The 24675-nt window shown below is 34.4% G+C and overlaps 2 protein-coding genes across 2 annotated transcripts; one reads left to right on the forward strand and one right to left on the reverse strand.

Annotated features, from left to right (window-relative positions):
* The first annotated feature begins 253 nt into the window (after positions 1-253).
* On the forward strand, positions 254-1481 carry LOC139040437 (olfactory receptor 4C11-like). Its single transcript, XM_070487208.1, has one exon. It carries the CDS (start codon positions 260-262, stop codon positions 1190-1192), a length of 933 nt encoding a protein of 310 aa, XP_070343309.1. The 5' UTR covers positions 254-259; the 3' UTR covers positions 1193-1481.
* Positions 1482-23512: 22031 nt separating this feature from the next.
* On the reverse strand, positions 23513-24448 carry LOC139040542 (olfactory receptor 4P4-like). Its single transcript, XM_070487303.1, has one exon. The coding sequence runs from the start codon at positions 24446-24448 to the stop codon at positions 23513-23515; it is 936 nt and encodes a 311-aa protein (XP_070343404.1).
* Positions 24449-24675: the final 227 nt, after the last annotated feature.

Here is a 24675-nt window from a genome sequence, read left to right on the forward strand (position 1 = left end):
ACTTATTTATTATTTTTCTATTCTTATGTCATTATTTTCATATGCAATCAGTTAAATAAATATACTAAATATCATTAATTACATTTTATTCAGATAAAACCAGAAGTACTCTGCAGGTAAGTGATTACTTATCGGAAAGTGGCAGTTCCATGATTAAGTGTATTCAACCTCCAAATGCAGTATTCATTTTAAAATTCTTTTCTCTTTTCTTCTTTGCAGATTATGTCTAACCAGTGCTTTCCCCAAATTGACTCAAACAATGAAGCAAAATAACAGTGTAACTGAGTTCATACTGTTAGGATTGACACAGGATCATAAAAAGCAGAAAATGGTGTTTGCAATCTTCTTCATTTTCTATTTGGGAACTGTGCTGGGGAATTTGCTTATTATTGTAACCATCAAGTTCAGCCAGACACTTGGAAGCCCCATGTACTTCTTCCTATTTTATTTGTCCTTAGTTGATACCTGCTTTTCAACGTCCACAGCCCCTAGACTAATTGTAGATGCTCTCTCTGCAAAGAAAATCATTTCTTACAATGAGTGCATGACTCAAATCTTTGCACTGCATTTATTTGGCGCCATGGAGATCTTTGTCCTTGTCCTCATGGCCGTTGATCACTATGCGGCAATCTGTAAGCCCTTGCACTATCCAATCATCATGAACCGGCAGGTCTGCATCATCCTGATTGTTCTTGCATGGATAGGGTCTTTTATACATTCTATAGCTCAGATTATCCTGGCCTTGAGATTGCTTTTCTGTGGATCCAATTTGATTGATCGTTATTGCTGTGATATGCAGCCTTTGTTGAAACTAGCCTGCATAGATATTTATGTGATCAACCTATTAGTGGTGTCTAATAGTGGGGCCCTTTGCACAAGCAGTTTTGTCATTTTGATGATCTCATATATTGTCATCTTGCATTCGCTGAGAAACCACAGTGCAGAAGGGAGGAAAAAAGCTCTCTCCACTTGCACTACCCACATCATTGTAGTTGTCTTATTCTTTGGTCCATGTATATTCATATATACACGCCCCCCAAGCACTTTCTCAATGGACAAGATGGTGGCAGTATTTTATACTATTGGAACACCCTTAGTCAACCCACTCATCTACACATTGAGGAATGCAGAAGTGAAAAATGTGATGAGAAAGTTATGGCATGTCAAAATTACCTCAGACAGCAAAAAGTGAATTGAGGGTTTGGCCTGATGTCAATCATGGTTTGACTGAATCTGTAAATATATCAAATATGACTATGTATATCCTTACTATCTCATGCAATTTAGTATGATGCACTTTATTTCCTTGCTTTTTTCTGTTCTTCTGCCCTCAGACTAGTAGCTCTCCTCACATCTTCAGCCTGACTCTTTCTTTACCTGAAGGGTCAATTCTAGCATTGCTCATGGTTAAATACACCTCACAACACAGTCTACCCTCTTATTTGATAAAAAGAAAGAAAGACATACAATCACAACTGCTCAAACATGTGACCATCCATAGATAAAATGTAGCTAGTTTTCAATGATTCATCATTACCTCTATAGCACATTTCAAATTAGGTATTCTGCTTTTTCTTGAACACTTTCACAACAAAGGAACTAAATTTGCATATCAAGAAGTTCATTTCATTATATCATTATTTTTTCCTTAAAAATTTTCTAATTATTGAATCAAAGGCTTTTTTAAAATAAATTGATATTCTAAAATAATTTTTCTTACTTTTTCTTTGGCTATTAAGATAACTGAGAAATTATGTATGTGATTATTTAAATATAGTGTTACAAAGACCTTGACATAGTCAACTGTTTGTCTGATTGGGGTATAAGAGCTATAGTAATAGAATCCTATGATTCTAAGAAGAAGGAAAGTAAAATGGTGTATATTATCAGGATCTAATGAAAATTAAAAATACACCAGACATACAACTTATTTTCTGAGATTGAAATACAGAAAATGGAACCGGGTTTTAAGAAACAAATGTGTGATATTATTTATATAAAATTGGATTATGTCAATAAAATAAAAGAAAGTGCTATAGGCTTTCAGAAAATATTCAGTATACTTGTCTCTAGTTAGTGGAGTTAGAGAGAACCCACTATGCAGCCGGAAGCAGCTTTCTTTGTTTGTACTTTCTTAATAAAGGGATGGTACAGATTCATAAGTTAGAATTGCCAATAGAATTTTGTTGCCCAGAGTGGGCAGAGCAGATTAACACCTGCTGCTTGGATGTGCATGCTGGGGATTATATCATGAAGTTTTAATATTCATCCATTTCAGTGTATTAAAGTGTACCGCATTCTTAGTACCTGTTACAACATTCTACTTCATTTTTAATACCGTTTCTCATTATTTAATTTGAAAACCTTACTGATACTAATATTATCCTCCTGTCAAAGATTATTTTAAAATAAATTCATTAAAATAACACGTTTTCAGTGTTCTCACTTGCTTTCTGAGATATTATGAAGCTCAGCGTTGCACTGGTTTCCCATAGTTGGCATGTCATGCATGAGGAGGGTCATATAATTAACACAGAGTGGAAATGTCATGATCCATCATAAACTTACCTAGTCTACTTCTCTATAACACCAGCACACATCAACACACTCACATACACACTATACAGGTTTTCATGGTGATTTGCATTTCAGATGAATAATTGAAGGTAGGAGGTATAGAAGAAAAGAAAGAAGCTATAACGTAAATTTAAAAATCAAGGCTATAAAATAGGTGTAGAAGAAGCTACACGACGGAAGAAAAGTTGGAAGGGTTGGTGCTGTTCAAAAGTACTTTTAGCTAAATTAAAAGTGGGAAATTTAAGCACAAGTTTTAAAATTTCTGGGATATTATATTCATCCAATGGATACTTATGAAGCGACCACCAGCCCTCAAAACTGATTTGTCTAAAGAAAAATAATGAATTCTAGTTGTAATTTTAGGAACAAGTAGTATCTGATATATTCCCCAAGGCTTTTTTTATTACAATACCTGCGTTTCACAAAAATAGTACCAGGTTATGTATTCCTATTGAAAGTATACAGTTGAAAAATCTAAAGGTCAGAGAAATAAACAAATTCCTTGAGGTTGTTTTGCTAAGTACCAGAAGCCAGGTTTTAAACCAGTTCTATGTGTTTTCCAAGTCAATAACAAATGCCCCTATCCTATATTATGCCTTATTTCAAACATCTTAGTAAATGGCATAAAATACAGGAAACATTAAGAAGTTGATGCAGTGATCATAAACTTCACTTATTTTAGCTTCCAGGAAGGTGGTAGACTATAAAGATTAGGAGTATGACCTCTGGAGTCAAACCACATAAATCTAAATGCTGGCTTTACCACTTTTTTAACAGCTTTATTGAGATATTTTTTGCCGTACAAAAATTAAATATATTTAATGTGTACAACTTAAGGTTTTGACATATGTATAATGTGAAAAGATCACCACAATTAAACTAATTAACGCACCAATTGTCTCTACGTAGTTTCCATTGTGTGTGTGTGATGAGATTTAATTTAAGATCTATCCTCTTTGCAATTTCATGTATACAATATGACATTGTTAATTGTAGTCACCATGGTCTATATTAGACCTATAGAAAGTATTCATTCTATGTAAGCGGAACCTTGTACCCTTTGACCAACATCTTTCCATTTCCCACAAACCCTGGCCTCTGGGAACCACCATTCAATTCTCTGCTAATAACTGAGGTCACAAGGCAAGGAGTGTAGGGGGAGCTGGCTTCTGCTTGTATTGAGGTCAAGGTTGGGGGTCTAGGGTCTCCAGGGCTCACTCATCACTGGCAAATTTAAAACATAAGAGTTGGAATTTAAAGTATGGGAAGAGAGAAAAAATAACAAGTGGTCCAAATGGCTAGTTATCTAAATCAACCAGGATTTCTAAAAACAAAGGTGCCTCACAGTGGGGGTGGGGCCCCACATCCTCACTCTTTAGCTAGTCATGTGGCTGGGAATGTGTTTATTTGAGATAGCCTTCCTCAAAGTGGATGCCTGTTTGAAATGGATGCACTGGCAATTAAAGCTTAAGTCAGGCACTTGCATTACAAAAAGAAAAGTCAACTGTCAAGGCTTACATTACTATACATACATACATGTACAAATGCGTACATATAGTATACATAGTATATACGTACATATATATATCCTATATAGGATATATATATGTATATAGTATACACACACATACTCATTACTATATTTTCTTTATCTGTTCATCGTTTGACAGAGATTTAGGTTGTTTCCGTATCTTGGCTATTTTGACTAATGCTGCAATGACGATGGAAGTGCAGAAATCTCTTTGAGATCGTTTTAATTTCCTTTGGATATATACCCAGAAGTGAAATTACTGAATCATATTGTAGTTGGATATTTAATTTGTTGAGGAGCCTCATACTATTTTACACAGTGGCTGTACCAATTTACATCCCCATCAACAGTGCACAAGTGTTCCCTTTACTCCACATTTTAGCCAACACTTCTTATCTCTTGTCTTTTTGATGATAGTTTCTAACAAGTGTGAGATGATATCTCATTATGGTTTCGATTTGCATTTCTCTGGTGATTAGTAATATTGAACACCTTTTCATGTACATATTGAGCACGTGTATGTCTTTGGAAACGTGTATTCTGTCTTCTGTCTATTTTTTAATCAGATTATTTGGGGTTTTTTTGATATTGAGTCTTATGAGTTCTTAATATGTTTTGGATATTAACCCCTCATCAGATAGATGGTTTGTAAATATTTACTCCATTACATAGGTTTATTTTTCATTTTGTTGATTGTTTCTTTTGCTGTGCAAATGTTTTTTTGGTTTGATATAGTCCCACTTGTTGATTTTTGCTTTTGCTGCTTGTCTTTTTGGTGACATATCCAAAAACCTTTTGCTGAGACTAATGTCAAGGAGTTTTTCCCTATGTTGTCTTCTAGAGGTTTTATGGTTTCGTGTCTTACATTTAAGCTTTTAATGCATTTTGAAATAATTTTTGTGAGTGGTATAAGATATGGGCCCAATTTCATTCTTCTGAATGTGGCTTTCCTGTTTCCCTACATCATTTATTAAAGAGACAGTCCAGTCTCTATTGAGTATTCTCACCTCCTTTGTCAAATATTAGTTGACCATACATTTCAAGGGTTTATTTCTGGGCTCTTGATTCTGGTCCACTGATGTGTGTCTGTTTTAATGCCAGTCCCATACAGTTTAGATTATAGTGTATAGTATAGTATAGTATAGCTCCTTGTGTATGTAATTTTTGTGTGTTTTTATCATGAAAGAATGTTGTATTTTGTCAAATGCCTTTTTTTGCATCTATTGAGATGGTGACAGAATTTTTATCTTTCATCCTATTAATATAGTATATCACATTTGTTGATTTCTGTGTGTTGAGCCATCCTTGCATTCCAGTGATAACTCCCATTAGACCATATTGTATAATCCTTACTGTGCTGTTAAAAGCAATTTGGAATATTTCTTGAAAATTTTTGCATCTATATTCATCAGGTATATTCTCTTGTAGTTTTCCTTTCCTGTAATTTCATTATCTTCCTTAAGTGCCATGGTAATGTCAGCATCATAAAATGATTTTACGACTGTTCTTCCTTTTCAATATTTTGGAGATGATACTTCATTGTGGTTTTGACTTGTGTTTCCCTGATGAATTGAGATGTTGAACACCATGTCATGTACCTGTTAGCTATTTGAATTTCTTCCTTTGAGAGGTGTTTATTTATATCCTTGGCTCATATGTGATTGGGAAATTTGCATTTTGGGACTTGAAGTCTATATATATTTTATATATCTTCAATATTAACTTCATATTCAATACGCAGTTTCCAAATATTTTTCCCATTCTGTACATCACCTTTTTATTATGTTGATTTGTGTGGGTGCAGAAGCTTTAAGTTTGATGAAATCACGCTTGTATACTTTTACTTTGGTTGCTTTTCTTTTTGGTGTCGCATACAAAACAATTATTGTCAAGGCCAATGTCAAGAAAGTTTTTCCCTGTGTTTTCTAGGAAGTTTATAGTTTCAGATCTTATTTAAGTATTTAATCCATTTTGAGGTGATTTTTGTTCTGAGATAGAAGTTCAATTTCAGTGTTTTGCATATAGATATACAGTTTTCCCAACACTCTTTGTTGAAACGACTATCCTTTTCACATTTTGTGTTTTTGTCTCCCTTGTTCAAGATCAATTGGTCATACACGTGTGGGTTTATTTCTGGGTTCTCTATTCTGTTCCATTGGTCTATATGCCTGTTTTTGTTGCATCAGTACTTTACTGTTTTGATTACTATAGCTTTGTAACATAATTGAGATCAGGAATTGTGAAGCCTCAGCTTTTTTCTTCTTGCTCAAGATGCTTGACTCTTAGGGGTCTTTTGTGGTTCCGTAGAATTTTAGAATTGCTTTTCCATCTATTTTTGAAAAAAAAAACCATTGGGATTTAACAGAGATTGTATTGAATCTGTTGATCACTTTGTGATATTAAGACATTTTAACAATATTCTTTCATGCCATGAATATGCAATGTCTTTGCACTTTTATTTGTATCTTTTTCTAAATTTTTCATCAATATTTTAAAGTTTTCAGTGTACAAGATTTCAGTTTCTCTGGGTAGGTTAATTCCAAAGTATTTATTCTTTTTATTGCTAATGTGGATTGTGTTCTTAATTTCCATTTCTGATACTTCATTGTGTATTATAATGCCAATGATTTTTTTTTTTTTTTTAAAGATTTTAATTTTTTCCTTTTTCTCCCCAAAGCCCCCCGGTACATAGTTGTGTATTCTTCGTTGTGGGTCCTTCTAGTTGTGGCATGTGGGACGCTGCCTCAGCGTGGTCCGTTGAGCAGTGCCATGTCCGCGCCCAGGATTCGAACCGACGAAACACTGGGCCGCCTGCAGCGGAGCGCGCGAACTTAACCACTCGGCCACGGGGCCAGCCCCTAATGCCAATGATTTTTATATATTGATTCTGTATCTTCATCTTAACTGAATTTATTAGATCCAACAATTCTTTTGTAATGTCTTTGAGTTTTCTGTGTATGTGATCAAGCTGTCTGGAAACAGAGGTAGTTTTACCTCTTCTCTTCAACTAGGTTGCCTTTTATTTTCTTCACTTGCCTAATTTCCCTAGCTAGAACTGTCAGTACTTTGTTGAATAGAAGTAGTGAGAGTAGACATCCTTGTCTTTTTCATGATCTCAGAAGAAAAGCTGTCAGTTTTTCATCATTGAATGCAATGTCAGCTGTGGATTTTTTATATGAAACATTATTTTGTTCAGTTCTATTCCTCCCATACCTATTTTGTTGAGAGTCTTCGTCATGAAAAATTGTTGAATTTTGTCAAAGGCTTTTTCTACATCTAGTGAGATAATCATGTGATTTTTGTCTTGCATTCTGTTAATTTGGTATATGACATTTACTGATTTTCATATGTTGAACCATCCTTGCATCCCATATATAAATCTTAAATGGTTGTGATGAATGATTCTTTTAATGTGCTGTTGAATTCAGTTTGCTAGTATTTTATTGAGGACTTTTACAGTAATATTAATTGGGGGAAATTAGCATAGAGTTGTCTTTTCTTGTGTCGTCTTTGGTTTTGGAATCAGGGCAGTGCTGGTCTCAAAAACAAAAAGTGTTTGGGGCTGGCCTGTGGCACAGCAGTTAAGTTCACGTGCTCTAGTTCAGTGGCCCAGGGTTCACCAGTATGGATCCCGGGCACGGACGTACCAACCACTTATCAAGGCATGCTGTGGCAGGTGTTCCACATATAAAGTAGAGGAAGGGTGGCACAGATGTTAACTCATGGCTAAGCTTCTTCTTCAAAAAAAAGAAAGGGTTTGGAAGTATTCCATCTTCTACCTTTTGGAAGAGTTTAAAAAGTGTTGGTATCAGTAGTTTGAATGTTTGGTCGAATTCACCCATGGAGCCGTCTGGTCCTGGACCTTTCTTTGTTAGAAGATTTTTGATTCAATCTTCTTGTTTGCTATGGGTCTGTTCAGGCTTTCTACTTCTTGTTGATTTAATCTTGGTAGGTTTTACATTTCTAGCAATTTATCCATTTCTTCTAGGTCATCCAATTTGTTGGCATGTAATTGTTTATAACAGTCTCTTCTGACTTTTTATATTTCAATGTCATCCATTGAACTGTCTCCTCCTCCATTTCTGATTTTATTTATTTGCATCTTCATTTATTCTTAGTCTAGGAAGGCTTCATTGATTTTGTTTAGCTTTTTAAAAAATCAAATCATATTTTCATTTATTTTTTCTGCTATTTTTCTTTCCTCTATTTCATTTCTTTCTGCTCCAGTCTTTACTACTTCCTTTCTTCTGCTATTTTTTGGGTTTAGTTAGTCAATGTGTATTCCACTACTGTTGGGTGAAAAGTTTTGTGTATGTCTGTTATGTCTATTTAGTCTATTGTGTTGTTTAGGTGATTGATTTTCTACCTTGATGTTCTATCCAGTATTGAAATGAGAGTAGTAAAGTGTCCTACTATAATTGTATTGCCCTATCTTTCTCCCTTAGTTATGTTAATATTTGCTTTGTATATTTAGGTGCTCTGATGTTGTGTCCACGTATATTTAAAATTGTTACATTTTCTTGATGAATTAATCCTTTTATCATTATATAATGTCATTCTTTGTCTTCTTTGACCATTTATTTTTTTAAATTTGTTTTCTTTTTTTTTTTTTTGAGGACGATTAGCCCTGAGCTAACATCTGCTGCCAATCCTTCTCTTTTTGCTGAGAAAGACTGGCCCTGAGCTAACATCTGTGCCCATCTTCCCCTACTTTATATGTGGAACACCTGCCACAGCACGGCTTGCCAAGCAGTCCTATGTCCATACCCGGGATCCGAACCGGCGAACCCAGGGCCGCCAAAGCAGAACATGCGAACTTAACTGCTGCGCCACCAGGCTGGCCCTCTTTGATCATTTTTGATTTAAAGACTATTTTTTCTGATATAAGTATAGCCACACTTGCTCCTTTCTATCTATTTGTATTGGATATGTTTTTCTGTGCCTTCACTTTCAGTTTATTCGTGTCCTGAAATCCAAAGTTGGTTTTCTTACAGACAGCATGTAGTAGAGTCTTGCTTTTTGTTCTTTAATCCATTCAGCTGCTTTATATCGTCTTATTGCAGATTTTAACCCAAATAAATTTAAGGTAATTATTGATAGGTAGCGACTTGCCATTTTGTTATATATTTTCTGTCTGTCTTATATTTCTTTTGTTACTCCATTTCTCTCTTGCAGTATTTTGTTGTTTGTTGCAGTGATATTCTTAGATTCTTTTCCATTTTTCTTTTTTGTATTATCCATAGGTGTTTTTATGTGTGGTTAATATGACTTACATAAAGTGCCTTATAGTTATAGTATTGTATTTTAGTGATAGCATTTTAATATCAATCACATCTACACTTTCACTTCTCCACTCACACTTTACAATAATTTTGTTATTAATGCTACAAGTTATATCTGTCCATTAAAAATTTTTTGTAATTATAATTATTCTTAAAACTTTTGTCTTTCAATGTTTACATTAAAATTAAGAGATTTACATGCCACCATTAAAGTAACAATGTATTCCATATTTGTCTTCATATATAACTATATAAAATGTTTTATAATTTCATTTGTGTTCATATTGTTGTTTTTTGTCCTTTCTTTTCAACTTGAAAATCCCCCTTAGCATTTGTTGTAGGCAGGTCTGGTGGTGACAAACTCCCTCAGCTTTTGTTTGTGGGGAAATGTATGTCATCTTTATTTTCAAAAGACACTTTTTTTCTGGGTATTGAATTCTCAGATGACATTTTCATTCAGCATTTTGAATATATCATCTCAAACCCTTCTGTCATAAAAGGTTTCTACTGAGAAATGCAGGGAGGGGCAACTTAGGGCTCCAGTTGGGAGCACAGGTTTTTCCAGGTGACCTTCTGTTTTTTTATCTGGCACTATTTTTCTTCTTTCTGGTCTTTACCACCTTCTCCACTATTCATTGTTTTTATTCTTCTTTTTTCCCTGGTACTGTTGGTCACTCTCAAGCACATAACATCTCAAGATCCTTGTTTCTATATGGTTAATGAACAAAAGGTAGGTTAACTTGCTTTTCTTATAGATTGAGTAGACAAACCAAAAGTTAAGTTATTACATATAAGATGGTTCTGACTAGTAAAGCAAGGAAAACTTTAAGGTAGAATACTCTCTAGAATGCTAATAATTTACATAATTATTTCTTAAAGTAGTCCCCCTGGAATGTGGACAAGAACATTTTTTCTGGTGTTGTCTGAGAAGGCTGCTGTGAAAAAAGGATAGTCAGACTTGACACTAATTCAGAGTCTTCTAACAGGGAAGCGACAGATTATTTCCATCTATGTAAACAGAGTGACATCATTACAAAATAATCCAAAATAATTTTCTAGCATATTTCCATATTTATTTTGATTATACTGTTTCCACACACTCAGAAAAGAACGGGGAGAAAAAGAACAATCCAAAGTTTTTCGAGATGTATTATTAACATAGGGAATAAATAGAATAAATATGTATTGGGGAAAAATGGTCTATTGAACTAATAAATCTTTTATGAGCACCAGGTATGTGAAAAACCACCACTGAAGTGTAGTATAGGGGAATTCTTTCCACACGTTAAGGTTTATCACAGTTTCTACAGATGGCAGAGTATAGAAACTTCACAAAAGATTTTGATGAAAAGTAGTTTAACAAGATAAATGCTCGCTAAGAGCTATGCATTCTAGAAAGATAGAAACAATTATGACCGGTTAGAAATTATAGAAAACGTTAATGGAAATAATGACCTTCACATAGTTTTTGGAGAATGAGGCTTTTCCACCTCTAAGAGAAATCTTTGAATAGAATTTCTATATCAGAGTATAAAATTATTACTCCTTGTAGGCTTCCAAAATGATGTCATAATAATATAATTTGCAGGTGATGCATTTCCGAGATTTAATTTAAAAGTAGAATAACTACTTCTCAAAGAAAGCTCAGAGGAAACATGACAATGAGGATGCTAAAATCTGAAAGATAACATGCCATATATGTGGGAGGGGTGTTTCTAAAAGTACGTTGGGTAGAAATCTTCCCTTTCCAATATTTGTCCCTGCCGTATCTTCTTCCACAAGTGATCTAATCTGCCTTGCTCCTCTATAAGGCTTCTTCTGTCTTCAGTAAGATTCGTAAAGAGGAAAAAGAATAAATATTAATTTCATGTCATTTGGGGCAACCAGCTATGGGAAACATTAGAAATGATTATTAAGTTTCATGACGACTTTTTAGTTCTCAGTTAGAGCTGTTTTCCAGGGCATCTCTTGAACAGATGAACAGGAATCACTGGATTCAGTTACACAGACCGAGAAATTCAAGAAGGGTAGATTATATCACTCTTTTATTTTGGCTTTTGAGGGGTAAAGAAACTCAGGACAACTTGTTGACATTTTCACAGAGAATGGTAAATTCTTCATAGAAATAAAGTAAGTGTAGGGATCCTTCCAAAGACAGAAGTCTAATGTAAGTTGGTTAGGGAGGGGTGGGTAGTTGAAGAGACAGTGCCTAAGGAAAGCAATACTGCTCACTATAGCATCTGTAATAAACCATAGAAACACAGAAGGAGCCACTTAACAATCTGTATTACACCCTTCTTTATTCTCCACCTTTTCATGTCTACTTTTCTTTCAGTTCTTCTTTGTTACCTACCCATTTTCAAACTAACACATTCTCTTATTATTGTTTTGATAAATTCAGTCACTTTAAAGTAAGCTGATTGTGTTTGAAGAGTTGAAGTGAATACAGAATATTAGAAGATGTGCCATGTCACTGATGCTGTTTTGTCTCTGGTCCACTGTAACCTGTTTCTATGTCAGACTCCATTGAGAATGGAAAGGTATTAACACTTCTCTGGGGGGAAAAGTCTAGCGTGTAGTCATGCACATACCAAACATAAAAACATGAATCAATATTAGGAGGATATGAAAAATGTCTCTATTTTTCTCCCAAAGGCTCAGAATTGTTTTTTAAAAAATGCCTTAAGATTCTCATTTTTATGGGTGTCAGAGTTTTAAGGTCTTACCTGCCATGTGTTACTGTTTGTACTAAAACATCTTCTACTCCAAATTGTACAACAATTCAAAAGTTATTTAAAATTTGATCTCAAGTCATTTTTTCTTTTTTCTGGCTTTATAAACTGGAGGTGTATTTGTCTCCCTATCATACACAACAGACAGAAGACTACAGTAAATTTCTGCTGTGAATGTGTTTTGTGATCAGCATAAGGCAACAACAATAAGAAAAATATAACATTTTAAGGGGTAATAGATAATATTCAATTTAAAAGCTCCTCCTGAGCACCTCAAAAGTACAAGGCATTGGGTTGGAACTGTGGAGAATAATTCCTGAGAATATATAGTTTTCCAAATTCCAGTACCAAAAAGGAAGCTAAAATAAGCACATTTATTCTTGTGTTATAAGCAATAATATCTAATATTATAAGGCGAGTTGTAAAGAAAGTCTTTAGAGAGCAGGAGAATTAATCTTCCTTCTCACAGGTCATCACTGAAACCATCTAGAGGATGTTTCTGAGCAGTTTGGTCTTAAGGTTCCCAGAAAGTTGAAACAGCTAAAAATGGAAAGTCATTACAGTCAGAAAGGAGAAGGTACAAGGGGTTTGGATTCACTACAACTGTTTATTTTTAATCCTTGGCTACTGTATTACTTTCATTACAGAGACTCACCTGATATATACTAATCTTTGTATACACCCATTACATTGTGAACATACCGTGCTTATATACAAACATCAATAAATACTCATTGATTTGAGAAGTATATTCTCCCTTTTCTATATCATGGGGTATTATAAATTACAAAATAGATTAAAAATTACTTTGTTTAACATAGCGAATCTTTGAAATGTACTTGAGGCCACAGAGAATATTTTTCAAAGAATTTAATAAACATATGACTAAAGTAGTCTGGGTTGTTTCGAAAATGAATGGATAGAAATGAGCTTTATGGATGCAGTTTGGTGTATAGACTTTTAACATCATCATGAAACTATTCATTAAATATTTGATGAAGACCCACACTTATTAGAGTTAACTAAACTATATATATTTATTAGTAGTAGTAACTTTTAGGTATATATATCCAAATATAGAAAATAAATGTTTGCCCTAGAAATGGACAGACTAATAGGATTGATAATATCCAAACCAAAAACTAAGGTCTCAAGAGAGTGGCCCAAATCATTGACTAAATAGAGTGAGAGACTTCCACATCCTCTTGCTTCCAATGCCTGCTGTATTTTCAAACGTCAATATTTTATGATACAGTACTCATTTAACAGAATAAAGGAAAGAATAAGCTCATTGTAATGATTCAGATACCAAGATTACTTCTCTTATACTTTCAGATCTTTGTCCTAGTCACAAAGTCCAAAGAAGCTTCTTTTTTTATCCTTGGCACTCCAAAGCGAATAGCTTCATCAGACGTTTTCCCAAGAGTTGTTTTTGATTTGGAGGATGATAAGATAAATTTAAATTCTATGGAGAAGAAAATTTACTAAAGGAGAGAAAAAATGTTTAAGGGTAATTTTTTGTCTATTCATTCTATTATAGTCTGAGCTTTGGTCAACTCATAACTTCCAAGACAATATATTGGAGGTATGGGTGAGATGGGGAGGAAGAAAATAGGATAAGTAAGTCTTCCAGAATACATTCAAATATATTTGATTTCAGTATATATTTTTGCTTGCATATAATGTCTCTTCAACAAGAACTTGGCAAGAAATATCTAGATAAAAGATTGTGTTCATGGAAATGAGGGTCATGATAAAATTTGTTTTTAAATTTGAAAAAAAAATCTTTATTGAAAGAAGTTACATTTCAAAGTTCAATGACTGACTTGGCTAAACCCACATCTCTCTCATATTTCTGCTTCTCTGCTGTTTCATGAATGTGGGGTTTGGGAGGTTACAATCATGATCCGGTCCTAAGCATCTGCCTGGTGATACTGGAGTATCACTTAATGTAATCAAGACACCTAATTTTCAATAAAAGTGACTCATTACGAGAATGTAAGCAATTTCTTGGCATCAAAAAGTAATGCATTGTGGACATTGGAGAATGGATATGTGATTTCGCTCAGTCTGGGGCTGCATCCCGAGTTTGAGAGCAGAGCAAGTGGGGGGGTCACGAAGGATAGCAGAGAGAGTATTTTGAATCCAAAAGAAAAAATATGCAAGGTGACAGATTACTGGGTCACCTAATTTGTGTTTCTGAATGTTTATCTGGCTATAACATGTAGTTAATATAAATATATGATCCAGAATTCTTTATTCAAAATCATTTTGAACTAATTTTCCATCGTTTTTAGCGAAATGCACATTTCTTAAAGTAGGATTCTGGCTAGTTTTCTAGATCATCAGAAAAGTTTAATCCACAATAGCTCTTAAAACCCATCCCAAGTTCTGAGGGAAAGTGATATTATTATCACTGCTATTAGCAGAAGTAAAAGAAACAAGTGAAACAGGACAATGATAGAATTATTGTCATGGAAACGCATATATTCTTGAACACCTTTTCTCAATTTGTCAAATAATTGAAAACATAAATGTTGAAAAGAGGAAATATGCACATACTCTACACATGGTTGGAATAGTGGCAACAAGAAAGAGGTAGAAACATGGAGAAGTACACAATAAAGTGAATGGTGAACTGTTTTGATTCAAATTGTGTGTCTATAATGGCAACCATCTGAATATAAAAAGAAAACCAGTTACCTAAGTAATTCTAATAGTCAGTGATTTGATAGTAAGTGAAGTGTGTCCTTATATTTACCTTATTTTTCACTTTAATTGTAGTTATTTAGGGTTTTAAAATTTAAAATCTGAGCAATCTTGCCAATGTTCTATGAGAAATCAATCACCCAGTATAGGCATAGACACTAGCCAAACATTCTCACCAATTTATTTATTCTCACTAGTTAGTCTCTCCAATTTTATTAAGCATCTTCCTTTCCTATATATCAAAACTTTAAATAAGGAACTCAGTAAACGGAATCAACTTTCTCCCTTCCATAAATTTTGTGATCATTGACCTAATTGCTAACCTCTCAAAGCCTCGTTTTACACGTTGAGAATTGTGATACTATTTCATAATTCAGAAATACAATGAGGACTACAAGAAATAATGTAATACACAGCAGTCTCTTACATGTTCATAAGCACACGTGTTACTTTCCTTTTCCTTTTTGTATCTTTTGAGTGAGCAGTTTATGAAGTTGCCACACACATATATAATTAAGTCCAATGAACAAATTAAGAAAAGACAAAAATATCACAGTATGGAATTAATTAGGTGATGAGAATAAGTTTTAATTTTTGCAAATGTTTAGTAAAAATAAATAAAAATATTCTGATAAAATGGTTATTTCTTAACACTAATCACTAGCCTGAAATTTGTCTGTACTATAAAAATATAGCCAAATTATTACCTTATATCTCTGATAATATTGCATAAAAATTCTGCATTCTCTTTTGGTTATGCTATTGAAATAACAAGTATCATTCCTCTTATGGTTCAAGTAAGTGAGGTTTCACCATAAGTTCAAAATTTCCCCTACTGGTGTCAGAATATAAACTCACTTGAATTGAATCAAATTAATCAAGTCTACTTTAGAATGGCAAGGTTTTTGAATGTTACAAAATTACTTATCATTGGAGATATTCAAGCATAAACTGGGCTACACCTTTATACAAATATCAACAAAAATATGAAAATACCAAAATGGTAGTCAATAAGCTCACTGCAACTTCAACATCTCATTGACTTTAACTCAAGTGTTCTTGTTCTCAACTGGAATTGGGGTTATAAATATTGTACAATTAAAAGTAAACTTACATAAAGTATTTTTATAATAATCAAATTATCTTGTGCTGCAAGAGAAAATATAGTCTTAATAATGAAAATAATTGAACAAACTTAAATAAAATCTAACCCCCTTAAAGCATAGTTGGTCAAATATTCTTCAAAAAAGGTGACTGTTAATTCGCTGATGATCCGATCTAAGTGGTTATTAGATTAGGTTTAGGATGAATCAGGGAGAATTCCCTCCTGAGATATTCATTCCACTGACTCTTCTCCAGTATCTAAATCTGACATAAAATGCTGATATTTACAAACCAATTATCCAAACATATTTAGGTCAATTCTCTAAAATTGTTTTAAAAATATCAACCTTTCTTAGAACATTTATACTGTTTTAGGTTTTAGGTATACCTTTGCAATGTGAGTGGGACTTAAATATCGATTAACCATCAGGAGTGCAAGAAAGGATGTTCCAAACGAAAAAAAAAAATAAGTGTTTTGAAATTCTCATGAAAGAATGCAAACATTTTCAGTCCCAGGAGTCATTTATTTTATGCCCATGCCTAAATAAAATTTGGTTCAGAAGAGCAGAATATAAACTTCGATGCCAATGAAATAATTAATTGGTTGTTGTAAAATCTAAAAAATTATATTTCTGGGGCTTTCTGAACAGATTACCTAATGCCTTAAAGTCACTCTCCCTGATAATGTTCCTGGTGCCTCTGGGCATTTTTTGGCTATAACCTTACCTCTCACCTTGGTAACAGCCTGGCTCAGTCACTATTCCTCAGGAGGCCCTAAGATGCTCTAGTCAGAAGAGCAGTTCAAGAAACACTGCCTACTGTGTACTCATCTAACTTTCTGAAGGAAAAGAGGAAAAACAATGGAGCATGAAATAATATTAGGGTAGCTTTGGGGAAATTCTGAGATGAGGGAGGACCAGGACAACCAAGGACAGGCAGCTACAGTCCAAGTATGGATCATTAATTAGAGTAACTTTCATGCACAGAGTAAAGAGACCAATCAAGTCAGTGACTTGCAATATCAGGACTGGCACCAGGTTATTTGTTGTCAGGGAATAACATTGATGGGATAGATGACTGGCTTGCCAAGCAGTGCCATGTCCGCACCCGGGATCCGAACCGGTGAACCCCAGGCCACCGAGAAGCAGAATGTGTGAACTTAACCACTGCGCCACCGGCCAGCCCCACTATGTGCTTGTTTGTCATTGTTTTCATCTTCTACTTATGAGTGAGATCATATGGTATTTGACTTTCTCCCTCTGACTTATTTCACCCAGCATAATACCCTCAAGGTCCACCCATGTTGTCACAAATGGCCAGATTTCATCATTTCTTATGGCTGAGTAGTATTCCATTGTGTATAAATACCACATCTTCTTTATCCATTCATCCCTTGATAGGCACCTAGGTTGCTTCCAAGTCTTGGCTAGTGTGGATAATGCTGCAATGAACATAGGGGTGCAGGTATCTTTATGCCTTTGCGTTATCAAGTTCTTTGGAGAAACACCCAGTAGTGTAAATTTTTGCAAACACATAAAATAGTTTTTGACAATATCTATCAAGGTGGTCACGACCTATGATCTCGCAATTTGCTTCTAGGTATTCATTTACCATACCATAAATTAGAGTGACTTGCATCAATGCTTCATCATTAGAAGGATAGATACAGAACCATATATGATCTTAGAAGGAAGAGTAAGTAGATTGAGCATACGGTCATACTTTAAGAAGATCTGCTCTTGTTTGAAATAAGTGTCAAAGAAAACATAAGCAAATTAAGCTCAAAAAGGGAGAAATAACTTTTTTTTGTACTTAACTGAGATAATATACCCATTTCAGAGTCAGAAACCAAAACCTGTAAGGCCAGTCTTCTTATCAAGATGTACTCACTTGGATGAGGTCCATGGAAAATGAATCTCAGTATACTGGACATGTTCAGCATTATGGAAACTCTGAAATGCCACAATGCAATCTGCAATGGGCCTAATAATTCTAATGTGAAAATCCCTCAAAATAAATCCAGATGTAAATTAAATTATAGCTTGGTTATTTGGTTGAATTGAAGGGAGAATCTGAGGAAAGTATAGTTGTGTGGGGAAAAGAAGCAGCTGGGAAAAGAACTAATTCTATGCAAAGAAGGGGCCCTTAAGAATGTCTTAATACAGCAACAAATCATTTGCAGTTCGAAGGAAAGAAATGAATTTTAGTAAAACAACTGTGTCTGCTCAATCTTATGGTTTAAGTGTAATTGTGGTGCAGTGAAATCATATTGCCTATATTATCTCATAAAGTTATCAAAAAGATTACAACATAGAGGATGGGGGAAATTAATATGGCTGAAGAAAACAAAGCATTAAAAGAAACGTAAAGAATGTTTGGGAAATTCAATGATAAAAGTGCTTGGGATTTTAATTGCAAAGGATGCATGTAGCTAAAATAATAGTACCACTGGCAGATGTCTGGGATGTTTAGAGAAAAGTGCCAGGCCATCGGGCAGGCCATTATGGGTGTTTCAACTTCTTCCTCCTTTTGAAGGAGAAATGAAGTCAGAACAGCACTTTGTTCTTCTGAAGGAACCTATAGTCTATCTCCAGTTACATTCAGGCTAAAAATCACCAACATCTCTATCTCCCTCTTCTCATCAAAAAGTGGTCCCAGGTACTGAGGGAACCAAACACGTGAGCTTATTTTCCTAATTTACTTTTAGAAGTGGAGCTACTATGGCTGATACTGGAGAAGAAATCCAACACAGTGATTAAAAACTTGAACTTCCAAGTCGGAGAGTCTGGATACAATCTATTACTAGCCACGCTATTTAACTTATCTGGAGTGGGAACATACATTCTCTGAGATCCTAAATGCATCTCTAATCACAAGATGAGCAGCTATAATCACATATAGAATATTTATTTTACACCGAGAACTGAGCAAGGTGCTTCATGAGCATTAACCAAGGTCACACAGCTATACCCTCATTGATAAATTTTTCTGATTCCAGATGTTAAAATCCTGACTACTACAACACACTGTGGTCCATCACATCCCATTCAGGACCACCTGAATACTTGCATGTGAGAATGCATTTTAATCACAGTGGACCTAACATATGTGCAAGCAAGAAGTTAAGAAAAACCTGCCGTCCTCTTATGATATATTCCCAGGGCCTTGAAAAAAGAGGGTTGGAGAAAGCAGCTGCTAGTTCAGTTTTCCTTGTGGTGGACCCAATTCAGACTATAGCTCATTTTATAGTAAAAGTATCAGAACATGAAGTGAAAGATAATTATTTTATGTACTTTTGGAAGAAGCACGTATTTTAAGAGATATTTAGTACAATCAAAATTTCTGGCAAAGTTGATGATGTAGGTACCGAGAAAATAATGAACTGTTTTAAAGTAAGAATGTTTTGAAAGATCTAGGATATACTATAACCATATTCATAGGCTTCTCTTAGGTATTGAGGAGAACACTTGAGTAGCCTAGAAGTGTCTAAATCAGCCCTCTCAATAGATGCCTAAAAATGGACATAGGGTTGAGGGAGAGGATGAGGGACGAGAGTGAGATCAAGGCAGGAGGTCACATAGAACTATCTCACCCACAGGTAGTTTTGATCTCCAATTTTTCTTTTAGGCCCATCCAAGTCTTCTAAGCTCTTTGAGTCTGATGATTTCTGATACTGTGAAACTTAAATGCAGTGCTTGTACAATGTGTGTGTTCACTGGCAGGTTAAGCTATTCATTTAACACACTTTAGTGATGGTGGACTTTTAATTTTTCAATAAAATAATATAGTAATGGGTGACATTTCTTTAATGATACATTTAAAATATAAAGATTTGTAAAATATTCTGTGTTTTTGATAATATATTGAGCAAAACAATTGATTAAATTCATGATACATTTATATATGCAGATGTCAGACATTGTCCTACAATCTAGAAAATAACTAAAAACAAAAATAGAAATAGAAACATAAAAAATAAAAATAACATCTAGCAAATAAATAATTAATCTTGTTTAATAGATTATGGCTGTGCACTTTGTATATGTTAGTCATATTTTCAGCTAATAAAATTTTGTGGCCCTTGGAGAAAAAAACTAATAATAGGTCTCATGGTTTTGTTTCATAGCACACTCTGATGGAGAGGGTCTTTCCTGTGAGCCCTCCTCAAAAATCCCACACTCCTCATACCATACACATGCAGACACCCACATCTGACACACACAGGCACATAAACACATGAACATTTTCTTTACCTAAAAAAAGTCTAAATACTCTGGAAAAATAGTACATTGAACCAAATCAAACAGAGCACCATACAACTAACTGGTCACAGTTAGTTTCCTTCAGAATGGACCAAATGTTTTTCCCTGGTATTCCATGGGTTGAGGGGAAAAAAAAAACAATAAGAGCTGTGTAAAGGACTCCAAGAGGTAAAACATCAAAGAGCAGTCCCTGACACTAAAGACAAACAGTATTGTGTCTATGGTTTTCCCCAGATCTCTCCCTCAATATGAGGCAGGAGTAACACTTTCAGAGGACCTGTGTGGATGCAATTCATTCGTTCTACTGAAAAAAGACAAGGGCCTGGGCATGGACAGATATCTGAGAAATGGGAACCAAGACAGAGCTGAGGTTGGGTTATGTGATTTATAAAATATGGCAGTAAAATATAATTAGAATAATAGAGTCTCCTTAATGAAGAAAATAAACAGGTAAAAGACATTATATGGGGAGCAGGGATGAACAGAAGGAGCACAGAAGATTTTTAGGGCAGTGAAAACACTCTGTACAATACCATAATTGTGGATAAATGTCATTATAAATTTGTCCAAACCCATAAAGTGTCCAACAACAAAAGTGAACCATAATGTAGCTATGAACTTTGAATGATTATGCTGTGTGAATACAGGTTCATCATTTCTAACAAATGTACCAGTCTGGAGTGGGTTGTTGATAATCGGGGAGGCTATGCTTGTGTAGGAGCAGGGGTTATGCAGGAAATCTCTTTCCCTTCTCCTCTATTTCAGGCGAACCTAAAACTGCTCCAAAAAAAAAAATAAAGTCTTTCAAAAGATACATAATAGGTGCTGAGAGTTTGCTGGATTTCATGCCCTTTCCATAGTTACATGGGAATACATGTTAATTCTTGGGCTTTAGGGCAGCACTTGATTTGTTATTAATGCATGACTGTGAATGATATAAAGGGATGTTCTAGATATGTGAGAACAGTATATATAGGCAAGAAAAGAGAGGAGATATTATGTGGAATTCTTATTCACATTTTAAAGTTTTTTCAAGAAAATTACATATGCTTTTTTTTATCTTTGAGTCCATTTGAAGGGAAGGATATATTTTTCTCTCCCATAAACAATGGAATATAAACTTGTTGGTAATAAAATTAATCATTTTCGGCACATTCCCTTTCGTAGACTGACATGTTTAGTGATGATTTTTCAAAAGATAAATTTAAATTTGGCTGCATTTTCATTTATTAGTTATGGCTGAGAAAATAATTTGTCCAATGCCTGTCTGCTATAACAGTTCTACTTAATTTTACCTCCTTCATTACTTTTTCTGCTCTTTAACCTTCTTCGAGCAGCACCTTCAGAATTTTTAACTCTTGCATTGCCTCGATGTATTCTAAAACCCTTTCAGTATTTTAATTACTTTCTTTTTCATAAAACTCCATTAACCAATCCTTTCTCTATTGTGATATTTGCTGTGCATCTTAAGAGATCTTAGTTTAAATCCTATTAAGCATGCACAGAAGTCTTTTCATAAAAGTTTCTTCTAGTTTCTCTAGAAAATTTTCCTGATTTCTCTTCTTTATTATAGTTGCAAGATGATTTGCTTTATGTATTGTGCCACAATATTTTTTATTTAGTAAATTTTATTTTTTAGGGTAGTTTTAGGTTCACAGCAATATTGAGCAGAAAGCATAAGAGTTCTTGTACATCCCCAGTCCTCACACAGGGACAATCTCCTCCTCCAAGGTAATACACTTGTTACAATCAAATGAATTTACATTGATACAGCATTATTACCCAAAATTCATAATTTACATTACAGTTCATTCTCAGTGTTGTACAATCTATGGGTTTTGAAATGTACAAAAACAATATCCAAAAGTTTAATAATGTAGAGAATAGTTTCACTGACTTAAAAATCCTCTGTGCTCCACCTGTTCATCCCTCCCTGCTCCCTAACCCTTGGCATCCACTGATTTTCTGCTGTCTTTGTAGTTTTGTCTTTTCTAGAGTTTCATACAGTTGAAACTTTTCAGCAAGTAGACCATTCACATTGGCTTCTTTCACTTTAAGATATGCATTTAAGCTTCCTTCATGTCTTTTCATGGCTTGATAGCTCATTTCTTTTTCGTGCTGAACAGTATTGCATTGTCTAGATGTACTATAGTTTATCCATTCACCTACTGAAGAGCAGCTTGTTTGCTTTCAAGACTTGGCAATTATGAACAAAGCTGCTGTAAACATTCATGTGCAGCCAAAATGCATTTTGCTTTTTGGTTTGTTGCTCTGCTTTTAGACCACTTCTTATTTGTCTTTTGCTAATTTTTTTGTCTAATTGCAACAGGAAAGGTCTTTGGTTCTGCTCCAACGATTGCAATATTACTTATCAATTTTAGGCAGATAGCAGTTGGTCAACACTTAAATTTTATCATACATTTCCTTAAGTTCAATGGGCCATGCTATTAAATTTTGGCCAATAGGTGTAATACCATTGTTTATTTTTAGCATTCTAAATTATATATTCTCACTCTGTCTTCACTTTTTTTTTTTATTATTTCTTTCAATAGGGTGTCAGGAGAGTTGCCCAGAAGTCACTTTAAAATAGATTCTACTCTACATATTTCCTTGTTGACAACTGATTTCTGAACGACACTAGAGGATGTATATGTGAATGTTCCATCAGAAGTTTAAATTTATTTTAATTTTAGATCACAGCGTCTCCACTACTACAGACTGTCTGTCACTATGTGATATGAGTCAGAAGTTTTTAATAGAATTATCCCTAAAAACATTTTCATTTATAATTCACTGATCAATATAGCATTGCCTATTTGATTTGGCCCTATTGCTTTTTCATGAAGGTAACCATATATAAACCCTCTTAATACTCCACAAAATGGAATAGTGTTTAAGTTTGCATGCTCCACTTCAGTGGCCAAGGGTTTGCAAGTTTTATATCCCAGGCATGGACCTAGCATTGCTCATCAAGCCATGCTGTGGTGGCATCCCACATAAAATAGCAGAAGATTGGCATAGATGTTAGCTCGTCGACAATTTTCCTCAGGCAAAAGAGGAATATTAGCAACACATGTTAGCTCAGGTCCAATCTTCCTTACCTACACCCAAAAACATTAACTTAGTTTCCACTTAATTTTGGTTTGCAAGAATTAGAATTTTAGTTATTATTTTAAACTCGTAGTCTTATTTCTCTCATTCATTCCATTTAAGATAGTGATGGTATATAAAATCTATGAGATAATTCCTGTTTTTATAATCCACAGCTACCCCTTTTTCTTTCACAAAGTTACTTATCCAATAAGGTCTTTCAAATTAATTATGTGCATCCTTTGAAAGCAATGTTTGACACCAAACTTTTCTCATGGCGTTTTTCATCTCTGTATTTCTCAGTGTATAGATTAAGGGATTGAACATAGGAGCAATGATGGTGTAAAATAGAGCAGATACTTTATCCTCAGGAAAAGTGGTGGGAGGTCTAAGGTAGATAAAGATCACAGGCCCAAAAAATAAGACAACCACAGTGATGTGAGACCAGCAGGTAGAGAGGGCTTTATGTCTTCCCTTAGTTGAGTGATTTCTTAAAGTGAATAATATAATGCCATAAGAAATAAATAAGACAACAAAGGTAACTAAGGCAACCATACCTGAAAAGGCAATTACGAGGACACCAGTAATGTAGGTATCAGTACAGGCAACTTTTAGCAAAGGAAAAATATCACAAAAATAGTGATCAATTTCATTAGGACCACAGAAGGGCAAACTGATTGCTGTAGAAAAGAGAGGAATGGAATGAACAGCCCCACCAACCCAAGAAGCCAAGACTAGGAGATTGCATCTTGTCCTGTTCATGATAATCACATAGTGGAGAGGTTTGCAGATGGCAGCGTAGCGATCAAAAGCCATGGCAGTAAGAATGAAGATCTCAGTACCTCCAAAGAAGTGCATAGTAAAGACTTGTAACATGCAATTACTATAGGAAATGGTTTTTCTTTCCACTAGCAGGTCGGCGATTAATTTGGGTGTAACGGGAGAAGTATAGCAGATGTCTATTAAGGATAAGTGGATGAGGAAATAGTACATTGGTTGGTTATAAAGAGGACTACATCGAATGGAGATGAGGATCAGAAGGTTTTCTACCAACAGGGCAACATAACAGAATAAGAAGAGCACAAAGCAAAATATTTGTGTGTTCTGGTCATGAGAAAGTCCTAGAAGAATGAATACTGAGATGTTTCTCTGGCTTTCCATATATTTGATTTGATGCATGTTACAGACAAATGACATGTTTCTGAAAGAAAGAAAACAACTTCAGGTGAAAAATTAATAGTATAAACACAATAGTATAAAATTTACTAAAACATGGATTGACAGGAATGGAATCTTATTCTTAATTATTCTTAGTTTATTGAATTAAGCTGCTTTTTCTTTTTATTATGTCTCATTTTATAAACCTATTGTGGAATAATTTCATAATG

This window comes from Equus asinus, chromosome 17 (assembly GCF_041296235.1).
Source record: "Equus asinus isolate D_3611 breed Donkey chromosome 17, EquAss-T2T_v2, whole genome shotgun sequence".
Classification (NCBI taxonomy): Eukaryota; Metazoa; Chordata; class Mammalia; order Perissodactyla; family Equidae; genus Equus; species Equus asinus.

Coding starts and splice junctions, on each gene's coding strand:
- LOC139040542 (XM_070487303.1), bottom strand. CDS start 24,448: ATGGAAAGCCAGAGAAACATCTCAGTATTCATTCTTCTAGGACTTTCT.
- LOC139040437 (XM_070487208.1), top strand. CDS start 260: ATGAAGCAAAATAACAGTGTAACTGAGTTCATACTGTTAGGATTGACA.